Here is a 27,293-nt window from a genome sequence, read left to right as displayed (position 1 = left end):
ATAAGACTTATATAATTATGTGTTTGGTTCACATAAGATATCAAATATAACAATATTATATACATATGATTGTTACGAGCAGAACAATTGTCAGCAACTGTGAGGCTTGAACTTCGAGACGGTTGAGAGGAAAAAATGGGTTGTACCTGCAAGGCACTCCGATGCCAAAGTAAGTGTTCGGACAACAAGGTACAACAGAAAAGTGAGAGATTTTGGGTTGAAATGTGATTACCTTGACCTCTAAGGCTAGAGGGCTATTTATAGGACAGTTCTGTAACGGTCGACTCCATTTTTTGAAGGCCTATGTGTGATTTGCGGCCAAGAAACACGGAGAGCTGGCCGTTGCCGAGCACGAAGCTTCAGCGTGCCCGGTCCTAACTTGCTATTGTCCGGAACGTGTCGGGGAAGGTTGTCGCGTGTTTGGTTCACATAAGATATCAAATATAACAATATTATATACATATGATTGTTACGAGCAGAACAATTGTCAGCAACTGTGAGGCTTGAACTTCGAGACGGTTGAGAGGAAAAAATGGGTTGTACCTGCAAGGCACTCTGATGCCAAAGTAAGTGTTCGGACAACAAGGTACAACAGAAAAGTGAGAGATTTTGGGTTGAAATGTGATTACCTTGCCCTCTAAGGCTAGAGGGCTATTTATAGGACAGTTCTGTAACGGTCGACTCCATTTTTTGAAGGCCTATGCGTGATTTGCGGCCAAGAAACACGGAGAGCTAGCTGTTGCCGAGCACGAAGCTTCAGCGTGCCCGGTCCTAACTTGCTATTGTCCTGAACGTGTCGGGGAAGGTTGTCGCGTGTTTGGGCCAGAACGCGTTGGGCCAAAGAGTGAATTGGGCCAATTTGGATAATTGGACCAGTCTGGAACAACATATATATGACAAATTTATCCTTGTAAAACAACTACATATTTTCTAAATTATTTTGTAAAATATTTTAAAATTTATTAATTGATAAAAAACTAATAAATTTAAATAATTAAAAAAAAAAGTCATTAACACGACTGGGTAAACAATTTCAGTTTTTCTTTAAAAAAATCATGAATTTTATTATATATGTGATGACATAAGAAAAAGAGAAATATGTATATATAATATATAAATGACAAAATTACTCTGGTAAGAAAATGTATTTAAATTTTTTTTTGAATAAACAGAGTATATTAATTCAAAAAAGTTATAGATACAAATCATGGCGATCAAACGATCCAGCCTCAAAGTTTACTAGGACAATCAGAACAAACCCAAATAAACAAAGCAATAAATAAAACCTATAGTATCAACTCAGCAATGCGAATCTGAAGTTTATTAATATACTATCCCCTATATGTTATCATATCTATGATGTTAGTATGTATAGTGTTGATGTCTTTCGCCTTCCTAGAGAATTTTGTATTTATGTACATCCATAAACCATATAACGTCTCTATCACTGCAAGATGAATCAGATCTGCCTTTTTTCCCTTGCTCGTGCCTTGTTGAATTAACCAGTTCAGTTCTTGGCTCCATATTCTTGGTTCGTGCTGAGTTCTAATCCACTCTAAGATATCTTCCCACACATTTTCTATAGTGGTACAACCAAAAATAAGTGTGTGATGGTTTCCTCTTCTTCGCAGAAATAGCATGTACTTGTTTCCATTGTTCCATATCGCATACACTGGTCTTTCATTGCAAGTCTCTGGTGGCATGCAAGCCATAAATTCATAATTTCTCGTGGCCTTGCTACATTATCGTACATGAGTTTTCTCCAATGTTTTACATCAGCTTCATCCTTGTTTAATTCCTGATAAATACTGGTCATATGGAATTTCCCTTTAGTCAACATATCTTCCCACTTCACTTGGATTCGAGCTATTACCTTTATATTGTTCAATATTGTTTTCATTATCCAAGAACTATCCTACTTCAACTTGATTTCAATCACATTCTTATTTCTGAAATAGTATGTATGCACCCACCGTACCCACAAACTGTCATCTTTTCTGCAGATGTTCCAGAGCAATTTAAACATCGTAACTTGTTGAAAGAGTATTGTGGTGTACTTTTCGTTTATATCGTATCCACAGGGATTATTGCGATATCACCGCCGTTCTATAGCCTATTTTGCCTTGAGTTAATGTTACTTTAGTTTTAAGTTTGCAAAAGATCATTCAATCACTTTTAGTAGCAAAGAGTAAATTAATGAAAGTTCTAAGTTAAAGAAAATGTATCAAGATTTGATTTCATCAACCTAAATTTGTATGTCTCCTTATAAATATATGTATATGAACTCGGTAACGATCAATATAATTACGTATCGACGCCTATATCGTCCGTGTCCGCAACGATATAGTTAGATTTACCGTATTGTTTAACCGACGATTTCTCCACCGTTTAAACAATACGAATAACATTTTTAAAACCGATACTAAGTAAACATCAAACGCTAAATCCATTTCTGCAATTTATAGTTTGATAGATGATAAAGTTAAGTCTAGATACAAACATTGATGTCTCAAACACTTATACCAAAGAAAAGCTTTAATGAACAAACTAAACCATCTATATTGATCATCACTTGTTCATACATAGTATATTCACAAGAAAAACATAACAAAGGCTAGGAAGATTACATCGTATTATCTTGATACAAAAGAGATTTAGCTATCCATGAAAATGGTAGCTTGCTCAAGAAGGAAAGGATGAAGATCAACAAGCATCTACGGCGATTAATCGACGATCAAAGCTTCGAATCTCCAATTCTTCACTTGCTACAGTAGTTAGGGTTCCAAGAGCTCTTTAGAATGTCAAGAAGAAAAATCAAATATCAGAATTACTCCTTATATAGTAAAACAGTTTTCTGTCCAGGGCGCGTCGCGCCCTCCAGCGCGCTTCGCGCCAATACACTTAAGGAATATGAACCGCCAATGAGCGCGACGCGCGCAACTCTCTGGTTTTGAAGCTCCAAAATATCTTGCCCAGGGCGCGACGCGCCCATATCTCCGCGCGACGCGCGCTACCTTTTGCCCAGCACTCTCCAATGAAGGCCAAAACAAGCTCCAAACTTCCAAAAAATGGCTAAAACCTACAAGATTACAACTAAAACACATATTATCAAATAAAAGAAAGCTTAAAATTATAAATTATAAATAATTATCTAAAACTTCAGGGAATTGTACGAATATCCGATAAAAACGGTCGAAAGGTGCCATTAATTAAACTAAATATTAACACAATTTGGCACCTAACAACTCTCCCCAACTTAAACTCTTGTTTGTCCTCAAACAAAACAATGATAAATTACCAAGAACACAAAATTTCACAAATGAAACAACCAGGCAGAAACAAGAACAATTGAGTGGTTCAAATTCCAACAGTACAAAAAGATCAATCCTTACCATTTTCCATCAAAGTACCATGATAACAATGCTAATCCTATATACAAATTTTATGTCAAAAATTCCACAAGCAAAAGAAGTTCAAGAATGAATCACACCTACGCACTTCTCTATTGAGAGAACAAAAATGGAGGATCCTAACACTCACCAGACAATGACGCAAACATACCGAATTAATTATGAACTTATCTAAACACAGAATAAATAAAAAGTATATAAGCATGAATCACTAAGGACTTTCGGGTTGTAGCTTGGCTTGGTTAACAAAGAAGTGTCATATCTTACGGCCGTTGAATCGAAAGGGTCAATACCTAAGAGAGCATTCAAATACAATGACATCAACACCTCCTTATCAACAGATCACACAACTTTATTGCTCAAGAGTTCATCTTTTTAATTTAAAGGAAACTAGCTATATACAAATCTTTTTTCTTTTTCTTTTTATTTTTCTATTTCTTTTTCTTTCTCTCCTTCTTTTTCTTTTTCTCTTGAGCAATCACTTATTTTCTTCTCATCACCAATACAACCAAATTTTATTTTATTTTATTCTCCCCAACTTGAATATTACCACCACATAATCACGAATGCTCTCTATTCTAAGGCGGAAAGGAAACACTCCTAACCATATTTCATGGTACTCTTCAAGGTTAAAAGAAAATCATCAAGATTCAGATCAAAAATCGGCAAATATAAACAAGGAAATGATACCGATTGAATCTTGGCAAAAACGGCTCAAAGTGGTTATCAAATACTCACACACTCACCGGGTAGGTTACATTTGGATTGGAAGTTTTTCTCATAGTGCAGAACAAAACTCCTTGATCACTTTCATGCTTAACACAATTTAATAATAAATGCAAGATTAATCATAATAAAAACGAGTTAAAACGCACATTGCTGGTATCCAGCACAATTTATTATATATCTACACAGTGGAAAGTCTCCTCACAACTACAGCTAGGCTAAAGTGATTCACAATTGAACTAATTTTATCAACAGAAATTAATGACAACTAATTTGTATAATTAAAAGCATCAGAATCAACGGTACTTGATAAACAAAACGATAAAGGATGTACCTTGCACGTACAGTTTTCAACTTATATCATCACCACTCAGATTGTGTTGCATCACCCAAATTCATCGTGACAACAAAAATTTGTGTTCCAGCTAATTAATCATCAGGACAACTTATCAAAAACCATTATTTCTAAAATATAAACACTAAACTAAAAATAAAATTACTTAAAAATAAATAAATGCAAAAAATAAAATAAATTGAACTTATATAAAATAAAAACCACACCAAATGGTGTTAACTATCAAAGGCGTAAACTTAGCCTTTCAAGTACCTCATCCAACTGGATGGAACAAAATAAAAAACAAAACAACTAAAAATTGAAATTGTTCTAACATAAAACTAAAAACAATAAAACCTAAAACAATAAATCATAAAGTCTACTCCTCATCAGAAGTGTCCTCCTCATCAGCCATCCCCTCCTCAGGATCTGGCCTGCCCTCAGGCCATGAAGCATATGCAGACAAATCCTCCCTGGAACCAACAAGCTGCTGCAGAGAAAGCTGTCGGATAGAATCCTGCATAAACATAAACGCTCTCTGATGCGCCATGTGCATCTGATAGTTCCAGTCACTTGCCTGACCATACTGAGAATCAGCAGGCGGTGCAGCAGCAACAGGAACAGCTCGAGCTGCGTCGGGAAGGTCAGGTACATTAGCAGGAGCACCAAAAGGACGACCTCCAGGCAAACAGTACCTGTTAGCAAAAACATCATCGATAACACCATCCATGGGAATCATACCCCCAGATGGAAACCGGACACCAGCTTTCCTGCACAAACCCATTATTAAACCAGGAAAAATCAACCTACATTTTACCCCATCTCCATGAAGAGTCCCATTCAGGGCGACCCTTTTCAGCTCATTTGCCACTATCCTAGACACATCAATGTTATCACCATTTAAGATACCCTGAACCAGACCTGCAATATCAAGGGTGATGGAGGAAGTGTGACTTCGTGGCCTTATGTTATAAAGGACCACCGAGGTCACCAACTGAGCCTCATCCGTCAACTGACTACGGGTAAAAGTCTTAGGTAGCCCAGCCTTCGTCAGAGTATAGGTGAAACCTGGCCGGCAAATCTTTTCCCTAATACTCTCCACATCCCAGTTTCCTCTATTCAACCTGGGATGGTACTCACACTCTTCTACCAAAGCGAGAGGGTTATCCAGAAAATCAAAAATTGCCTCTTTGCTAAAGTCAATGGCCTTACCTCTCACCCACGTTCTAAACGGGTAAGCTTCAGTACCTACCCTACTGCTCGGAGGCAAGGCATTTGCATAGAACTCTCTGACAATCTCCACCTGATAGAATTGTGGTGGAGTGAACAACTTGTCCCAGCATGTTTCAGACAAAGCAGTCCACGCCCTTTGGAAGTGGCCGTGGTCAATAGGAACCACAGTGCGTTCACTCCACACAACTCGGCTTTCGAGCTCATGGTACCCCGCCTCTTGCTCCGGACCTTGAAACTTCGTCCGATCAAACCTGCCAGATTGTGAGGAAGATCCCTCACCAGAACCAGTCTTCTTTCTCTTCAAAAAAGGTGTCATTCCTGCACAATTATAATTCAAACAAAAACACACAACAATTGAAACAAAGTTAGCATATGCTCAAAATTAACAGCACAATTCAAGACACAGTCATCATCAATCATCAAACAGACCCTATCTACACCCCAAACAACATAAAAAAATTCAAAAATGAACCCAGGGCGCGACGCGCGCTCTGCGAAACCCAGAATAAAACTTCATTTTTCTGCAAAACAGAAGAGAAGAACTCGCTTCTCCTCCCTTCTAAGGGTTCCAGCAGGCAAAAGATACAGCAAAAATGTGGTTTCTACCCTAATTTTTCAAAATTATTCAAAATATTCCTAAATCTAAAAACCTAACTTCTAAAACTATATTAATGGAAATAGAAGGGAATAAGAACAAACCTTTGATGATGATGACAATGGAGAGACGAAAATAGTGAGGAAAATTGCAAGAAACTAAGAACTAGAGTGTGTGTGTTGTTTTCTTTTCTTGAAGTAAAGAGGAAAAGGGTAACAATGGAGGCAAAGACCTCCAAAAACCTAACTCCCCCTTCTAAACGCGTACTGGGTCGGGCCCAGCATGGGTGGGCCCAAACAAAATTATTTTTTTTTTCAAAAATATATACAGCGCGCGACGCGCCCTCATCTCTGCCTGGAAGGGGTATTTGAAGTCACCTAGCGCGCGACGCGCGAATATGGGTGCGGCGCGCGCTACACCAGAAACAGCAGAAAAACTGCATTGTTTCAGCACGCCCAAAAATACCGGTAGATCGTTTCTGGCTCGACGACAACTCAAAAATCCCACCTGCAAAAATAACACAAATACAAGTGAATATATACAACTTGGGGTGCCTCCCAAGAGCGCTTTGTTTAACGTCGGTCAACTCGACGGTCAAAGGCAATCAAGGATCACCAAACGATAAAACACAAGTTTCACGATTAAAATCGCTTCCTCGATAAACCTTCAACCTCTGACCATTAACTACCCACTCTTGGTTTGATTTTTGGTCCTCTATCACAATAGCCCCTTGGCTTCTCACATCTTTGACCAAAAACGGTCCGGACCATTTTGACTTCAACTTTCCCGGAAAAAGTCTTAACCGAGAATTGAAGAGTAAAACTAATTGCCCTACCTTAAAGTCCTTAATTCGAATCTTACTATCATGATAGAATTTGGTCTTTTCCTTGTAAATTGAATTAGACTTATAGGCATGCAATCTCATCTCTTCCAACTCATTTAGTTGGATTTTTCTTCTCTCCCCACACAACTTTTGGTCAAAATTTAAGAGTTTCAAGGCCCAATATGCCTTATGTTATAATTCTACGGGAAGGTGACAACTTTTACCATACACCATTTGGAATGGTGTAAGACCGATCGGTGCTTTGAAAGCAGTCTGATATGCCCACAAGGTTTCATCAAGTTTCATTGACCAATCCTTCCTAGAGCTAGACACAGTTTTCTCAAGAATTCTCTTGATCTCTCTATTGGTCCTCTCAACTTGCCCATTAGTTTGTGGGTGATATGGAGTAGCTACCTTGTGCTTTACTCCATATTGCTCCAACACTTTCTCAAGCGGGGCATTACAGAAATGAGATCCCCCATCACTAATTATCACTCTTGGCGAGCCAAACCGCGAAAATATATTTTTCTTCAAAAACTTTATCACGGTCTTACCATCCGCTTTGGGTGAAGCAATCGCTTCCACCCACTTAGACACGTAATCCAGAGCTACCAAGATGTATTCATTTGACATTGAGGAAGGGAATGGTCCAACAAAATCAATGCCCCAACAATCAAATACTTCTACTTCTACAATACTTTGGAGGGGCATTTCCTCTCTTTTCCCTATTCCACCAGTTCGTTGACAACTGTCGCATGAGGCAACATGGTGGTAAGCATCTTTGAACAAAGTAGGCCACCAAAATCCCGATTGAAGGACTTTTGTGGCCGTACGCAAACCATTAAAATGACCACCATACGGCGAATTGTGGCAATGCCACAAAATGCTTTTTGTCTCCTCATTCGCGACACATCTTCTCAACAGATTGTCGCTACTCAACTTAAACAAGTGAGGATCATCCCAAACATAAAAATTAGCATCGTTTAAAAACTTTTTTCTTTGATTCCAAGTTAGATCCTCCGGTATCCAGCCAGATGCTTTGTGATTAGCCATATCTGCGAACCAGGGTCTAACTTCTTGTACCATGTACAGTTTTTCATCGGGGAATTCTTCCCTCACTTCTTTTTCATTGTTTGTCACCTCGGTATTCACTAACCGAGACAAATGATCCGCAATCAAATTTTTTGTACCTTTCTTATCTTTCACTTCAAGATCAAATTCTTGAAGCAAAAGAATCCACCGAATAAGCCTCTGTTTTGAATCAGGCTTGGTGAGAAGATATTTGATTGCGGCATGATCAGTGTAACACACCACTTTAGAACCAATGAGGTCAGAGCGAAACTTTTCCAATGCAAATACAATTGCGAGCAATTCTTTTTCGATAGTGGCATAGTTAACCTGTGCCTCATTTAAAACTTTGCTCGCATAATGTATAGCATGGAATTTTTTGTTCTTCCTTTGGCCTAGGACCGCACCAACTGCATAGTCACTCGCATCGCACATGAGTTCAAACTCAAGCGACCAATTAGGAGCGACAATTATGGGTGTGGTGGTCAAATTTGCTTTGAGTTCTAGGAAAGCTTTTAGACATGATTCATCAAAATTAAATTCCATACCTTTGTTGAGTAAATTACTCAAAGGCTTTGAGACCTTGGAGAAATCCTTGATGAATCTTCTATAGAACCCAGCATGTCCCAAAAAGCTCCTTATGCCTTTCACATTCACCGGTGGGGGAAGCTTTTCAATAACCTCGATTTTTGCCGGATCGACCTCAAGCCCCTTTGAAGATACCTTGTGGCCAAGAACAATCCCATCCGTTACCATGAAAGTGCACTTCTCCCAGTTGAGAACCAAATTTGTTTCAATACATCTTTCCATCACCACATCAAGATTTTTCAAGCACAAGTCAAATGACGACCCGTACACAGAAAAATCATCCATGAACACCTCGATACTTTTCTCGATCAAATCTGAGAAGATAGCTTGCATGCACCTTTGAAATGTTGCGGGAGCATTACATAGTCCAAATGGCATTCTTCGGTATGCAAAAACGCCAAAAGGACATGTAAAGGCCGTTTTCTCGTGGTCCGCCGGATTCACTGATATTTGATTGTACCCTGAATAACCATCCAGAAAACAATAGAAGTTTCTTCCGGCTAACCTCTCTAGCATTTGATCCATAAAAGGTAATGGAAAGTGATCTTTTCTTGTTGCTTGGTTCAACCTCCTATAATCAATACACATAAGCCACCCGGTCACCGCTCTCGAAGGAATCAACTCGTTCTTCTCATTTCTCACAATCGTCAGTCCACCCTTCTTAGGAACCACATGCACCGGACTCACCCATTCGCTATCGGAGATGGGATAAATCATCCCCGCCTCTAATAACTTCACAACCTCTTTTCTAACAACTTCTTTCATGGTTGGATTTAATCGCCTTTGAGGTTGTGCCACGGGCCAAAAATCATCTTCTAACATAATCTTATGCATACAATAGGCCGGACTAATACCCTTCAAATCGGATAAAACCCATCCTATTGCTTCTTGATTCTTTATCAAAACTTCCTTCAATCGATGCTCTTCCTTGCTAGACAAACCGTTATTAATGATAACCGGCTTAGTAGAATTGTCACCAAGAAACACGTATTTCAAATGAGATGGTAACACATTCAACTCCACCTTTTGCTCTTCAACTCTAGGTTCATCCTTCAACTCTTCAATTTGAGTTTCAAATGGATTCATCTCATCACAAGCCTCTAAATTTCTCAAGCAATCTTCAATTTCTTTCTCTTAATCTTTAGTGAGAACTTCAAGAGCTTCCATTAAAGTCTTCTCAAGAGGATTCGAAAAGTGCATTTGATTCTCCACTTTCATAATAGCCCTTTCGGTAACATCGATTCTAAAACAATCATCATCATCACTCGGATGCTTGATGGCTTCAAAGAGATCAAGACATAACTCTTCATCTTGGTACCTTAATTTCATTAAGCCATCATCAATATCTATCATCATTCGGGCCGTCTTCATAAAAGGCCTTCCTAAGATCAATGGAATATCAGGATCTTCTTCCATGTCTATGACAACAAAATCAACAGGAAACCAAAATTTGTCAACCTTGACAAGCAAGTCTTCCGCAACTCCATGAGGATGAGCTGTGGATTTATCCGCTAATGATAACGTCATTCTCGTCGGCTTCAACTCATTGATTCCTAATCTTCTCACCATAGACAATGGGATCAAATTAATGCTAGAACCGGTATCCACCAAACCTTTGCCTATGTGAACATTTCCAATAGACACCGGTAAGGTTACCCGTCCTGGATCATTTGATTTTATCGGAGTAGTGCGTTGAATTAACGCATTACAACAAGAGCTCACCGTTACTACCTCCGAATCCAAGAATCTTCTCTTCTTAGTGATGATGTCTTTGATGAATTTTGCATACATCGACATTTGCTCTAATGCCTCGGAAAAAGGAACATTGATTTTCAACTTGCTAAAGATGTCCAAGAACCGAGCATAGTGCTTTGCATCTTCTTTCTTTGACGGACCGGGAGGGTAAGGTAGTTTCTTCACTTGAATAGAATCATCCTTCTTCTTTCCCTTCTCACTCACACTCACTTTTTTTCTCTCTTTTTCTAATACTTTCTCAAGATTTTCTTTTTCCACTAATTCTTTTTCTTTCTCATTTTCAACTAAATCACCCTCAACATTTTTTTCTACTTCGATCACCCTATCTTTTTCACTCTCAACAATTTCCTCCTCAACTATCTCTCCTACACCCATATCAATATTTCTACCGCTACGAGTTATAATTGACTTACAATGCTCACGAGGATTTTCTTGTGTAGTAGCCGGAAAAGGACCTTTGTTTTGATCGGCAAGTTGCTTTGACAATTGCCCGACTTGAGTTTCAAGGTTCTTTATTGCGGCATCCGTACTCTTTTGGCTTGCAATTTACAATTGCATGAATTGGCTAAGAGTGTCCTCGATTGAAAGCTTTGTTTGTTGAGGTTGTTGATTGTAACCACCTTGATAAGGATTTTGACGATTCGATGGACCCGCATCCGGCCTCCATCCTTGATAACCTTGATTACCTCTTTGTTGGTAACCTTGGTTATTGTTGTAAGGTTATTGTTGTCTCCCACCATAGCCTTGATTCGGATTTGCAACATAATTCACCTCTTCACCCGGTGGAGGACAAAAACCAGTTTGATGGTCACCCCTACACAATTCACAACACATCACCTGTTGATTTTTAGAAGGGATCCCATGTATCTCTTTGATTTGTTGAGGGAGTTTTGACATTTGTTGAGTGAGCAATTCTACTTGTTGTGTCAATAACTTGTTTTGAGCAAGTATTGCATCACTAGTATTCAATTCAAGAACTCCTGGTTTTCTTTGCGATGCACTACGGTTGTGTTGCCCTTGATGATCATTCAAAGCCATCCTATCAATGATAGCAATTGCTTCAGCAGCTGTTTTTGACATCAACGAACCACCCGCGGTAACATCTAAAAGAGTTTTTGGTTGAGGTTGAAGTCCATTCCTAAAGATATGGATTTGAGACAATTCATCAAACCCATGACCTTTGCATTTTCTAACCATGGACTTGAACCTCTCCCATGCTTCATTGAGAGATTCATTCGAACCTTGAGAGAACACCGCAATAGAAGTTTTCGCTTCCATGAACCTATTGTGAGGAAAGAACCGATCCAAGAACTTCTCTTCTAACTCGTTCCAATTTGTCATGACATTATTTGGTTGATCAAGGTACCATTCCTTAGCTTTTCCAATTAAGGAATGAGGAAAGAGTCTCCTGAACACCTGTTCTTCTTCGGCTTCCGGAGCACCAATGGTTCCGGCGATCTCATAGAACTTTGTTAGATGAGTAAAAGGATCCTCGTGATCTGCTCCTGTGAAAGGATTCTGATAAAGTAATTGAAGTAACCCCGTTTTCATCTCGGAGTTTCTTCCATTGGCTTGATCACGAGCAAATTGTGCATTGAGTCGAGGGCTATTAACACAAGGCCCTCGAGGTGGAGGAGGTGGAATTTCTCCGGCCATTTCTCCTTCAACTAAGTTTTCAACCGGTGTTGAAGAAGAAGATGCTTCTTGTTGTTGTCTTCTTTCCCTAGCTAGTTGTCTCCGTCTACGAGTTTTGCTATTCTCTCTACAAGCAGTCCTCTCAATCTCAGGATCAAAAAGGAGTTGATCTGCAGGTATACGTCCTCGCATAAACTGTAATCTGAAAAACTAACCAAGCAAATTAACAAACACAAGGAAAATAAATTTAGAAACAAGATATTAATTATAAGACTCAATACAACACAAACTATTGCAATGCTTGCAATATCTAAACAACAATCCCCGGCAACGGTGCCATTTTGTTGATAGAGTATTGTGGTGTACTTTTCGTTTATATCGTATCCACAGGGATTATTGCGATATCACCGCCGTTCTATAGCCTATTTTGCCTTGAGTTAATGTTACTTTAGTTTTAAGTTTGCAAAAGATCATTCAATCACTTTTAGTAGCAAAGAGTAAATTAATGAAAGTTCTAAGTTAAAGAAAATGTATCAAGATTTGATTTCATCAACCTAAATTTTTATGTCTCCTTATAAATATATGTATATGAACTCGGTAACGATCAATATAATTACGTATCGACGCCTATATCGTCCGTGTCCGCAACGATATAGTTAGATTTACCGTATTGTTTAACCGACGATTTCTCCACCGTTTAAACAATACGAATAACGTTTTTAAAACCGATACTAAGTAAACATCAAACGCTAAATCCATGTCTGCAATTTATAGTTTGATAGATGATAAAGTTAAGTCTAGATACAAACATTGATGTCTCAAACACTTATACCAAAGAAAAGCTTTAATGAACAAACTAAACCATCTATATTGATCATCACTTGTTCATACATAGTATATTCACAAGAAAAACATAACAAAGGCTAGGAAGATTACATCTTATCTTGATACAAAAGAGATTTAGCTATCCATGAAAATGGTAGCTTGCTCAAGAAGGAAAGGATGAAGATCAACAAGCATCTACGGCGATTAATCGACGATCAAAGCTTCGAATCTCCAATTCTTCACTTGCTATAGTAGTTAGGGTTCCAAGATCTCTTTAGAATGTCAAGAAGAAAAATAAAATATCAGAATTACTCCTTATATAGTAAAACAGTTTTCTGTCCAGGGCGCGTCGCGCCCTCCAGCGCGCTTCGCGCCAATACACTTAAGGAATATAAACCTCCAATGAGCGTGACGCGCGCAACTCTCTGGTTTTGAAGCTCCAAAATATCTTGCCCATATCTCCGCGCGACGCGCGCTATCTGCTGCCCAGCACTCTCCAATGAAGGCCAAAACAAGCTCCAAACTTCCAAAAAATGGCTAAAACCTACAAGATCACAACTAAAACACATATTATCAAATAAAAGAAAGCTTAAAATTATAAATTATAAATAATTATCTAAAACTTCAGGGAATTGTACGAATATCCGATAAAAACGGTCGAAAGGTGCCATTAATTAAACTAAATATTAACACAATTTGGCACCTAACATAACTATATTCCAAATTTCCAGATTTCCAAATTTATGACTTTCATAACTCCATACTTGACAGGTTTGTAAACATTATTCCAAGCAATTGGACTTCTATTACTTGGTTCCACACCACTTGTCCATAGAAACGTATGACAAATTGTATTGATCTTCTTAATTACAAATTTTGGTAACGACAGACATTGTAACCAATAATTTGCAATTGCGAAGGTAATACTTTTTAGGAGTTGGAGACAACCAACATAACTTAATAACTTAGTACTCTAGTATTTCACCCTGTCCACAATTTTATCCACCAATATCATATAGTGATTGATAGAAAGTCTTTTCGTCGTTAGAGGAATATACCTAAATATTTGAATGGAAGCAATCCTTCATTAAAGAAAGTCTTCTGCAAGATTTATATCTATATTGTATCTTCCATTCCACCAAAATAGATACGACTTTTAGTAGCATTGAGCGTTAATCATGTGGCCTTTGTAAATTTTTTGAAGGCATACATCATAATCTCAATTGATCTTGGATCCCCCTGGAAAAGAGTAGAATATCATCAGCAAATGTCAAGTGGGTGACACTCAACTTTTCACATTTTACATGATGATTATAGTCAATTTTTTTTCATCTTATACAATACTCTTATTGCCACAATGTCTATTGCTTGGGTAGACTTAGCTTGTTTCCCCATTAGTTTCCCATAGAATTTAAGAACTTCTTCCTTGTTGTCTTTTTGCTCAGAGATAATTGAACCATCTTCCAGCTGCAACTTTTCGATGCTTTTTTCATTATGTTTGGCTCAAATTGCGGCGTGGAAATAAGAGCTATTCCCATCCCCCAATTTTAGCCATTCAATTTGTGACCTCTGTTTCAAAGTCTCTTCATCTATCTCATTCCAAGTAATGACATCTTCTGTAGATTTTTTTTACCATTTCTACTTTCTCTTTATTCATCTTGTCTTCACCAAGTGATTGTTGTGTGGATGTAAGCTTTTCTCTAGCCTTTGTAACACCCCATTTCTACCCGGCAATTATAATGCGGAAAATATCAAAGTATTTAAAAATTTCTTGACAAACAACTGAGGCGTCACATATTCACTTCAACAGTAAATCACTTCATCGCATTTAGCGGATACATAGCACTTTCTAAAACATAATAACTTCTTTTATTAATAAAACAGCGGAGTCATGATTCTCAATTTCTGAATCAAGTAACATCTTAATCACATAAACAACATCATATTAATAAAGCAATTTCACTTAACATATCATCCTAATAAACCAGGATAGTCACAATAAACAACAACATCATAAACATTATAAATCGCCCCCGAGTGCTACGTATCAGAGCGACAACCGACTCGATTAACGACAACTAAATCTTCATACTCGAACACCTGCACGTTACCAATATAAAGGCAACGACGAACAATAGAAAAGAGTGAGATATCAAATCATATAAGTGAGCGCATGATAAATTGTATATTAGGATTCAGACATATATAGTTATCACATCGCAGGTATTAATATTGCCATACACTTTATGCTTTCACTAATTCAGAAATATCACATGTTGTACATCTCACAACAACTCACAACACTTCATATTCACATCAATTATATATATATACTTCATTTACTTTGCAAGCCAAGTCACAATTCATCATAAGTATAAATCCCAATTCTAATCCTAAAGCATCACCGCATATAAGTCATACATCTAGTCACAAAAACATCACATATAAGTCACCAAGACATATTCAGTTAATTGCACTCACAGGTATTGATGTCATCATACTATTCATAAAATCATCAATTCACATTTTCACATACTTCCATCATTTAACAAGTCACCAAATACAATAACAATATATTCACAAAACGTCACAACTATGAATCACATAAGACACATGGGACATGACTCATGTATATGCATGTGGTACCAATCAGAGCTTCAACCCCCGTCACCAATTGCCATTTGGCCCGTCATGTTTGCCATAGTTTTCAGGCCGTCACAGAGTATGCATATGGAATGTGACTCGACAAACAAGACAACACAACATACTCATCACAATCACACATCATCACTAGGCATACGCCCACGTCACTTATAATTACCAATTATTAGAGGTAATTCAACGTCACAATTACTCATTCATCTTCACTTAGTCACAAAATTATCATCACAAATATATAGAACATCACGTATTACCAATCATCACAAACATCATCATGTTTCGACACATTAAGCCAAGTCAAATTCGTCTTATAATTCTCTATAAATTAGTCGATTTATTAACTCACTAATCCACTATCAACTGACCAAAATTATTCACCTAATAATCTTTAATTAATCAGATATATCCTACGTCACTACCGGTTATCTAATTTCCGGTTAAATCCTTAATATTCACGACTTTACGAATTATCGGGTTATACTCCCAAGTCACTAAAAACACAGCTCAACCGGTTAATTCGGATACAATTCTATTCTTTACCGGTTATTCGATTCGTTGGCTAAATTCTCAAGATAACGCTATTTACCGACAAACCGAATAATTAATCTAAGTCTAAATATTTTCTAATTAAATAGGTTTATTGAAAATTAATTCAACCATTAATTTAATCGACCGATTAATATCACAATTTCGACAAAATAACACCACCATGTTAATGTACTAATTAAACTTAGCTACCACGTAAATTTTCATCAAATTACAAACAATTATTTATACCGCTTAATTCGGTTATTTCAATCAAACGGGACTGTTTTTGCATTTGTTAAACAATTCTACTAATTATTAACAAACCTATTAGTATATTATTAAACAATATTATATTTTATATTTTATGTTATACTTTATGTTATTAAAATATTAGTATTATTATATATACTAGTAATTAACCATATACTAGTAGTAATTAACCAAAACTATGAAACAAGCAGAAACGTAAACGAAATAAAAGAACTTTGTGCCGTCGTCATCATTGGCTTTAGCTTGCGCCCGTCTGCCGTCCATCATATATACATGTATCAATGCTCACGAATAACACAAACAGCTGCAACATTAATGCAACAACAACAAGCAGAAACGACAGTTAAACATAGAATTCTAAAGTTTTCAATTTCCAGAAGTAACTTAACACGGCAACATCAAACAACAGCAACAACAATTAACAGAAATAATATCTCATAGGTTCCTAACTTCCAGCAACAATTTAACACAACAATTGCAATAATATAAATCCCTAATCCCCACATACAAGGTTTCATAAGCCCCATTATAGGAAGAGAACCTCACCCTTACCTTATCAATTGAAGCAACTCAATGGGTCTCCAATTTGACACCATGGATGGAAGTTTCTAAGCTTTGCTCATCTTCTCCAAGACTTGCCTCATTCTCAACTTGATTTTCCCCAAATGACAACACTACTTTTCTATCTCTAAAACCCTAATTTATCATTTCCAATTGGGCTTAGTTAACACTTCCTCTTCACAATCAATTTTAGGCCCAATAAGATAAAATAACACCAATTAAATTAAAATATCACTTTTAATAATATTCCGTCTATATAATATTTCCGACTTATAAATAATATTATTCTTAATATTATTCTTCGACCATCCGATTAAAATCCGACTTTTAACTTAATAAATTCAAATACGCTTCTTAAAATAACACCACAATCCAAATTCGACCAATATATCATATTTCCGGTCTAATCTTAATTACTCTGAAAATTCCCAAAACTTCAAATATTATTCCAATAATATTTCTAACACTGAAAATATCAAAATTCTTGATTAAATATCAATCCGCTATCCCGAACTAATACCGACTAAATCGTCTCAAAATACAAAAAACTTCACTAAACACTCCGAACGTCTAGATTAAGCGAATAATCGAATTTCCGGGCGTTACAGCCTTAGCTAGGTGAATTCAAGCATGTGTAAGGTGTTTGATCAATTCGCCTAGATATTTTTGTAACCTCTTCAGTTTCTTTCGTACCACCTCCATAGGACTTCCATAAACAGGATTGTTCCAGCTATGAGCAATAATATTATCATACCCTGCCATCTGAGTCACACAGTTCAAAAATTTGAGTTTTCTCTTTCTGTATTGTGGTTTCTCCTGGCCAGTAATGAGGTGAAGGATAGAATGATCTGACACATTAGGAGGTAAAACACTTAATGTATGACTTCTTGATAAGCTTGAAACGAGTCCACATTTCCCAATAATCTATCTATCGTTGAATAGATAGGATTTATGCTATGTTTGTTAAACCATGTATAGTAATCACCCTTGGACTCCAATTCAAAAATGCCAACCCTGTTCATCATACTTCGAAGATCATTGTATTTTGCTTCTGTTACTTTGCTCCCATCAATTTTGTCCTTAGTCCGTAGTACATTGTTGAAGTCTCCTACAATACACTAAGGGCCTGGTTGTTGAACATGTTTTATATCTTGCCACAGTTTGCTTCGAAGTTCAAGTTTTGTTATGTGCATATATAACAGTCAGCCAGAATAGGAATTTTCCCTGCACATCCTTTACTTCAGAGTGCACCATCAAATCCGTGCTATTAATTTATGTGATTTTAATTTTACAATCATTCTAATTCAGTCAAATCCTCCCATTCACATGATAATTATAATTCTCCAAATAACATCCTAAGAGTTTTAGTTTATCCTAAAAAAAGTCAAACATTTAAGAAAATTTAACGGTTAGTCGAGTATGATTCATTGATAATATAAACCTTCTTTATATTGTCAGTGTATTTTCAATTAAATTATTATTTTTATTAATAGTCGATTACTGATAAAATTGACGCTATCAAATTTATATGATAAAGTAACTTATTTAAAATTACTTTCTTTGCTATTTGTTCAACCATGTCATGATTTCTTCAATGATAAAAATGATTTTAAAAAAATATTAAATTTTTTTATTGGTTTCATAAAATCCTCTTAAATATTTTAACTGAAAATCTTATATATAAAAGTTGGTTAGTCATTTAATAATTTTTATATTTATTTATTATTTATTAACTTATTATAACGTGTTCTATAATTAGTCTTTCTCACTAATTTTTTAAATTATTTAATAAAAAAGTTTCTTATTATAAAAGTTGTCATGTAACTTAACAATTTTGACGTCAAAATTAAAAATAAATTTATAATTTCATATTTTTATAATTATATTGATTAATTCATTATTATTTATTTCATTGCATTCATCAAGAGAGAGAATGTTAATACATTGATGTGGCAATTAATTTCTCTCTCTTGATGAATTCAATGGTTAATATTTATTCCTCTCATATCTCATTATAAAATGCTCTCACTTGATATATATGGGGACGACTCAGGTGAGAACACTTGGTTATTATGAGAAAGGAGAACAATGAATCACGACCGTTAAATTTTGATTTTTTGATTTTAATGAACTGGATTGGTTTCTCTTTCTAAAATTTTTAATATTTATTTTAAATCAATATAGAAAGAGAAACCAATCCAGTTCATTAAAATCAAAAAATCAGAATTTAATGATCATGATTCATTGTTCTCATTTCTCATAATAACCAAGTGTTCTCACCTGAGTCGTCCCCTATATATATATATATATATATATATATATATATATATATATATATCGGAGAGGATCATTTAACATCGGTGTCAAAGTATTAATTTTGACACCAAATCCTACCCATTTATTCTTAACAATTCAATTGTTAAGATACATTCACTTAAAATTAATACATGAGTTTTTTAATGGAATTTATCTTAACCATTTAATTGTTAAGAATAAAGGAGTAGGATTTGGTGTCAAATATATATATATATATATATATATATATATATATATATATATATATATATATATATATATATATATATATATATATGATCGTACCTGATCAGAAGGATCGTCAAGGCCTGCTCGGAACTGGGTCTTTGAGAAGTGAAGGGGGTGTACCTGCAAGGTACTCCGATGCCAAAGTAAGAAAACGAGCAAGGGAGTGCAAGTACGAGCTAAAGGTTGGAAGAGATTGAAAACCTGACCCTCTAGTGAAAGAGGGTATTTATATCTCCTAACGCTGGGCCATGATCTCGCTACTGGGCTGGATTTCCAGGCCCAACTAGGAGACTGTCAGGTTTCCTAAGCGGAAATATCGGAGATGCGTGAGTGCTCTCCGTCCTGGTCAACCACTCCAAAGTTTAAGGGAGACGCGGTCTTTTAGGGACCACGTGGACTCCGCATTAATCAGAGGGTTGGATATGAAGGAGCCCTACGAGGAGTAGGGTCCTCGGCAGAGAAGGTGCTCACGGGGAGCACTTGTGCCGGGCGCCAGACAGCTCGTGGGGAGCCCTTATGCCGGGTACGGATTAGACGAGTGTTGTTTGCTCTTTGTGGGTCATGGGATGGTTTGGACTCCCAAAGTTAAATGGCCCGAAAGTAAATTGCGTCGAATCTTGGCCCAGTCCAGAAATATATATATATATATATATATATATATATATATATATATATATATATATATATATATATATATATATATATATATATATATATATATTATTTATTATTTATTATTGTTAAGTCACTTAACAATTTTGACGTGAAAATTGAAGATAACTTTGTAATTTTATTTATTTATTTGTCTGTTTGTTATTTGTTCTATTAACTAAGCCTTTTCCACTAACTTCTTACAACTTTTTAAATTATTTAATAAATTTTTATTTAATAATTTTTAATATTTATTATATTTTGTTTTGTAAGTTAATTAGCACTTTCAACTATTTATTATAAAACCAACTTTATCCCACTAACTTCTTACTTTATTCATTTTTTTCTTAAAAGTAACTTTATCCCACTAATTTTCTTAATGTATTTTTTTAATTTTCTAAACCCCGCATTTTTAAATAAATTACATTTTTTTCTATTTTTAAAAACTAACTCTTTTTACTTTACTAACTTTACATTTATAAATAAACTATCTGTTTTTCTACTATTCTAAACTAATTAACTTTAGTCTACTAACTTTTTATGTTCAATCTTATATATAAATGAATTTGTAATTTCATATTTCTATAATTATATTTCTCTATTTATTTTTTTAATTTATATTATTTTAACCATTTAAGATTTTAATCTCCCACTTATCCATTGGATCTCACGTTTTAGTTAATTTTCAGTCTTCAATCCATATGTCATTTAACACTACATTTCAATTTATTTGTAATAATAATTAAATAAAAACTAATAATAATAATAATAATTAAATTTAAAAATACTAATAACTCTCTATTTAATTTTATTTAATTCTTATTATTAATTTATTATTATTTGTTAAATTGTCTAGTCTCCGCCACTAATTTCTTATAATATCAGAAGATATTAGCAGAGAAGTAGGTTAGGGCATATCATATCGTTGATGTTTTACTTGTATGTCGTGGCATTTTGGATATTGCGGAAGCGAGTAGATAGAGGAGACTTTTCAGAAGACATTTTTGAGAGGGCCGATATAGATGTCATTCTAGTTGAGGCACGCACGACATTGCAGTATAGGAGGTAGAGAAGGAGCAGGGGGTCCGTTATATCTAGAAGGATAGTATTTGTATTATTGGTTATGGGTAGTATTATCGTTTATAATTTTGATAGTGTTATGGATTGGATTAATTCTAATATATGGCATTTTCATCTTATTACATTAGTGTATAGTTTAATTAAAAATTATTATGATAGTATAATTATAATATGGTATATTACATCAGTATATTTTTTTTGAAAAATGTCAAAATTTACTACCTAATTGGTGAATACGGAAGTGTATATCCATATTTGTTATGGAGATGCATCTCCCAACTAAATTATGGCAAAATGAGGATGTGACTCAGTTACAAACAGATATAGTGCATATTGGGTTATTACGGAGATGCGTGTTTGGACTCATTTCTGACAAAAAGAGGGCGTGACTCATTTACGCATGAATTTGGTATATATGAGTGCGTTCGAAAATATACTTTTGAATTAATGAAGGTCAATTTCAAGTTTATGTAGGGTGACTCCCCACGGCTAAGGATAGGAGAAGTAATCCCAAAAGTTGGTTATTTATAAATTTAAATTTGGCCCAATGATAGCCCAAACTAGTTAAACCAAACTTGAAAACCGTAAACCAATTAAACAAGGAATTAACTTGTCACCCTCACACTTACACATGGTAGCATCCATATTGCATACTTTTATCATTATACCTTTGTTCAAAGTAATCAATTTTTAAAAAGTATGAGTTTTCACCGGAAATTTCAAAACTATACCATAAATTCTGAAAAAAAATATCGGAAATTTCAAAATTTCTATGAATTTTTACAAGAAATTTCTAAATTATATCGACAAGTTTTGAAAGAATAACGAAATTTTCGGTAAAAACTCATGAAATTTTTAACCGCAATTCGAAATATATGCATTTTTACCGGAAATTACAAATTTTTCGATAAAGAATGTTACCAATAATTTCGAAATGTGTACGTTTTTACAAAAAATTTTGAAATTTCCGATAAAAACACTTGTATTTTTTACTAAAATTTTCAAAATGTATGTTTTCAAAAATTTTGAATGAACTATTGAAAATTTCGATTGCACTTTTTAACTAAAATTTGTCCATAAAAATTTTGGAAATTATCAAAATATAGGAGTTGGTTCAACTTGGGGGGCAAGTTAATTCATCCAATTAAATCTAACATAGTTTTGGCAAAAATTGATCTAACTTTTTCAACCATAAGTTAAGTCGGTTTGGCTAATATAGGCCCAAATCCACCCATAATCGACTGCTGGCCATGAGTTTACCTCGATGAAAGTCATGAGATTAGGCTTCCTATCATCTCATACAACGCCCCTTAATCATGTTCGATCAACTCAAAACGATTATTTCCACCATGACATTAAAAACCTTTTCCAAGCACCCACTTTTCAGTTTCACCCTCTAACTTATTACTCGGTGTGTAATTTGTGGCTTAATTTGAAACTTTTAGCATAAAACTTGTACTTTCGAATAAGATAGATGATATATAGCTTTTCTAAAGGGGTTGCTAGATAAACCCTCAAATTCTTATACACTTGGCAAAACACAACCATGTTTTGAACTAACCATTATTATGAATGTTATTCATCCTTTTTGAATTCAATAGAAGTGGACAACTTGAAAACAACAACAGCAGAAATTCTCTATACAATTCGTGGGTTGACAAACAACATTACTGATCAGTTGTGCTTCCCATCATAAAACTGAGCATTTTTGGAGGACTTGAAAGTCTCCAAAAAAGCTTTAGCCTTCTGAAGCTCTTCCTTCTGCCTTGATTTGTCCCATTTGTGCTCAGCTGCCAATAATTGAATCACCCGAGGTAATGCTCGTCTTGCTGCATCGGTGTCGAGGAAAGCCAGGCGAGATCTCCTTGCAATGAAATCAATGGCTGATTCACAGTATTCATGACGAGCACAGTAAGCCACCTCAGCCTCCAAAAATGGGTAGCCATGGGCAAGCCGCTTACCCAAATTTTCATTCTACATACAAAACATAATGTATAACTAATATAAATCTTCCCATGGATGAAATGGAACCATAAGCACATTGTTCATTTAGAAAAATAATCACCATTTATAAAGCATGCATAGCTTTTCTGTTGATTTTTCAAACTAGACATGTTTTAAGTTACTCATAGAAGCTAACCTGAGCAATGGCGGCCACGCGTTCACCCAATGTTCCATATGCATGAGACAAGTGTTTTGCTGATGCAGTGTCCATTACCCCAGGAACAACTTTTCCCCCGTGTGTTAGTTTCATGCGTACATACTGTTGTGTGAGAACTGTAAAAGATGCAGGATCCCACCCTTCACCACCAAGAATCCTAAGGTTGTTGGTCACACATCCACCAGCGGGGGTCAGTTTCCCAGCCTTTATAGCTGCATTGACTGCATCTTCAGCCATGCTGAAACACAATGTAATATTCAGAATGGCTTTTATGTGTAGTAGGAATATAGCATGCTGGAATGGAACAATGAAATGGAAAAACTCTAATGAATGAAGCATGAAAGTAAATATTTCTTAAATGGATTAACATCATGGTTGGTATTATATGATCATAATATGCCTAGCTGGAGAAACATCGGGACTAACTTCGACAACCATCAACTTGAGAATGATTACCTGCGATAGGTGGTCCATTTTCCACCAGTGATGGTGACTAGACCAGGGTGCTCTTCAAAGACAACATGATCCCTGGAGATGCTTTCAGTATTTTTAGCTGACGGGTCTGTTGCTAATGGTCGGATGCCACTCCAAGCAGAAAGAACATCAGAGCGTCGGACCTAAATTGTTTTGTTCTTAATAAAAAAACCATGAAGGGACAAAAGTATAAAGTAAAAGGACATCTAGATTGTGTGACAGCTCACCGAGATCATTTTTTTGGACTTAATTATGTATTTATGAGGACAAAACCAGTTAAATAAAAAATAAGGGCAGTGAGAAAGGGGTGTTCCTACAAATTGAAAGATAGAACACAATAGCAATAGAGCTAGCAGATATATGATGCAGAATACTATCATGAGTTTGGCTTAAGATTATACAAAATTATTTCCACACAAGTAAGATTGTTTTATTTCTGCGTTTTTTCCTGCATCTAACATTTGAAAGAAAAAGAAGAATAGTTGATTAAAAGTATCCTTTATTAGAAGCTATATCATACCTTAACATTAAGGTAGTCAGATATGGCGTCCAATATAAACTGTATTTCATCTTCATGTGGTTCTGGAAGAAAAGTAATGGCAGTGTTGGAATCTGTAGTTCCAGCAACGGTTCTTCCCAGCCAAGGCAGCATAAAAACAACACGCCCATCTTTAGTTTTAGGAACAATTAAGCCCATGCCCTCTGGAGAATAATAATCAGGGAGTATAATATGTACACCACTGCTTGGACAAATCACATCTCGTACATTTTTGTCAGCCATTTTCCTCACTGAATCACAATACGGACCAGCAGCATTCACAATTACTTTTGCGTAGGTATCAAACTCTTTGCCTGCGTAATGTAAAGTAATAAATAAAAGAAATTAACAAGGGAACTGTTGAAAGATACTAGTAAGGAAACTGTATTCATTATACTCAGTCCACAACCGAATCGTCACTCAACTCACATGTAACAGAGTTGCTAATTTCCTCATGAAATTAATTAACTGCTGAGTATTTGAACAGTCCTTGTGAATAATAATAAGTGTGCAAAAATAAAAGATTATACTTCTAAGAAATAATTCTTCTGATTGTGTGTTTTCCATACATTGTCTAGTCTCTTGGTCAATCAAATATAAAGGCCAATCTTATGCTATAAACCTGGTCCAAGAACGGGTCTGACTCATTGTGAGTCCCGTCACACAATAACAACTTCAAACTCCACGCCCCGACTCCCCTAGAGCATCCGGAAGAGCTTTTGTGGAGCTTAAATGGCCTTATCTTAGATATACGTATAAAAATCAACTGTCATAACCTCTTATAACACAAACTCTCATGTCATAAGTGATTATTGAATAAGGTCTTAATTATATTGTCTATCTAAACGTGTACTCGATCAGATATGCTATAACCAAGAAAGTTAAAAATTGTCTTACATAATAGAGGTCAATGGTAACAAATAGAAATAAAAGGTGTTACCAGTTAAATTGTCTCTAATCCGTGCCCCAATTATCCGCTCACCAACACTATCCTTCAATAGGGATACAACTTCAGCATGGTTCAACACTGCTGCACCAGCCAACGCAGCTGTGCAAGCCAATCCAACATTAAGTCGTGCATCATTCATCTGTCCATCGTAATAAACAACCGTACCCCTGAGGCTTCTACCATTTCCCTCCGTTGCCAAAGTAGGAAAAAGCTCAACGGACTCTCTTGTAGAATAATATCTTGATAAATGCAAAAGTCGTGCTCCCGCTACCAGATCGTACATTTTCAAGCCCATCCAGTAGTACACTACTTCAAACCAGTCAAAACACGGCGTCATGCAAGGTAAAGCATTGCATAGGTGTGGTGCATTGTCAATAACCTGTTTACGCTCCTCAAGAGCGTGGAATACTAACTTGAGTTGGCCATAGTCAAGTTTAAAGACAGCTTTCTCCAAGTAACGAACACCTAAGATCAAAAACCAAAATATTTATATCAACAATATAGCCAATCACATTGAAATTACAATGCCTAAAATATTTAGTACAAATTGACAAAAAATCCGCGTTCATTAGCAACAAAACAATTATAGTAATGATGATGATGATTATTATTATGATGATGATGATGATGATGATGATTATGATGATGATAATGATGATTATGATGATGATGATGATTATGATGATGATTATTATGATGATGATGCATATATAGATTGCTGAGAAGAAGAACATGTATACCTCCATGTATGAGCTTTGTGGAGCGAGAGGAAGTTCCAGAAGAGAAATCCTCTCTTTCAACGAGGCCAACACGGAGTCCACGTGTGGCGGCATCAAGGGCAACGCCGGAACCGGTGGCTCCGCCACCAATTACGAGAATGTCGAGAGGGTTAGCGGAGCTGGAGCCGATGAGTGACGACTGCTGAACTTGTCTGGACGGGAGGACAGCGGCAGGGTCGTGGATCTTCTGTTGGAAGGCAGAGAGCTGTGATCCATGATTGTTGGATGATAAGGGAGGAGAGAGAAGGATTGAACCGCCGTATGCGGTGGCTGCGACAGCTCCGAGAGTGGTGCCAAGTTTGCTCAGGCGAGTCATGGAGATCTATGAAGACATACGGAAAGGGAAATGTGGACTTTGTTTTTGGGCGACGACCAACAAGTCAAACAGATTGACCCATTTCTTACTTAAAAGGGCAATTTCCTTGGTATGTGAATCACACTTTGAAAACTCAAAAATACCTTCATAAATTTTAGAGATGTTTTTCCAAATGACCATATATTATTTTTGTAAAAATTATTTCTGAAATATATTTGGATATGCATCATCAAAAATTCCTATTTTAAGTATTTTCGAAAACTTTTCTGTATGTATTATGGGCAGAAACATTGTTCGAGTTTGTATTTTTTTTTATTTCGAAGTTATTAACATCTCAAAATAATTTGATTCCACCATTAACAGCTCAAAATGTGATAATACATTAATGGGAAAAGCTATTCCTACACCATTTTTTCCACATCTACACCGTAAATGTAGATATATGGTCTACTAATTTTAGTTTTTTAATAATTAAATGTACTTGAATTCTGTGCCATACAATATTTTGCCTTAAAGTCCTATACGGTGTAAATACAGTGTACCAATTTGAGTGTACAAATAGCACAGCTCTACATTAATAATTAATAATTAAAAAATGTTTCAAAATATTACAAACATCTCAAAGTATGAAAATGAGTGGTTAAACATCCAAAAATAAAAAATAAAAAAAAAAGAAAAAAGAAAAAGAAGAAGACATAACCTACTGTGGATAGTTCTAACTCCCTGACTCATCCTCTGCCACCAGTAACCCAAGGCATTTCGTGCCTTAATAAGAGTGGAACGTATTAG

At 35.8% G+C, this 27,293-nt stretch overlaps 1 protein-coding gene across 1 annotated transcript; it reads right to left on the bottom strand.

Moving 5' to 3' along the window:
- Positions 1–22,746: 22,746 nt before the first annotated feature.
- Positions 22,747–26,620, bottom strand: LOC131595653 (glycerol-3-phosphate dehydrogenase SDP6, mitochondrial-like). The gene is made up of 6 exons (XM_058868069.1): positions 26,150–26,620; positions 25,401–25,874; positions 24,443–24,774; positions 23,905–24,065; positions 23,428–23,686; positions 22,747–23,261 (listed from the first exon to the last, which is right to left on the bottom strand). The coding sequence occupies exons 1-6, from the start codon at positions 26,502–26,504 to the stop codon at positions 22,962–22,964; spliced, it is 1,881 nt and encodes a 626-aa protein (XP_058724052.1). The 5' UTR covers positions 26,505–26,620; the 3' UTR covers positions 22,747–22,961.
- Positions 26,621–27,293: the final 673 nt, after the last annotated feature.

The sequence above is a fragment of the Vicia villosa genome, linkage group LG4, assembly GCF_029867415.1.
Source record: "Vicia villosa cultivar HV-30 ecotype Madison, WI linkage group LG4, Vvil1.0, whole genome shotgun sequence".
Lineage (NCBI taxonomy): Eukaryota > Viridiplantae > Streptophyta > Magnoliopsida > Fabales > Fabaceae > Vicia > Vicia villosa.
The sequence above is the reverse complement of the archived record's forward strand: the minus strand, read 5'-3'. Positions and strand labels throughout refer to the sequence as shown.

What these genes read in the sequence shown, in the direction of transcription:
- LOC131595653 (XM_058868069.1), bottom strand. Translation starts at nt 26,504, where the DNA reads ATGACTCGCCTGAGCAAACTTGGCACCACTCTCGGAGCTGTCGCAGCC. An exon ending in GATTAGAGACAATTTAACTG is followed by an intron (nt 24,775 to 25,400) that starts GTAACACCTTTT and finishes TACATTACGCAG; the next exon opens with GCAAAGAGTTTGATACCTAC. An exon ending in AAATGGACCACCTATCGCAG is followed by an intron (nt 23,687 to 23,904) that starts GTAATCATTCTC and finishes ATTGTGTTTCAG; the next exon opens with CATGGCTGAAGATGCAGTCA.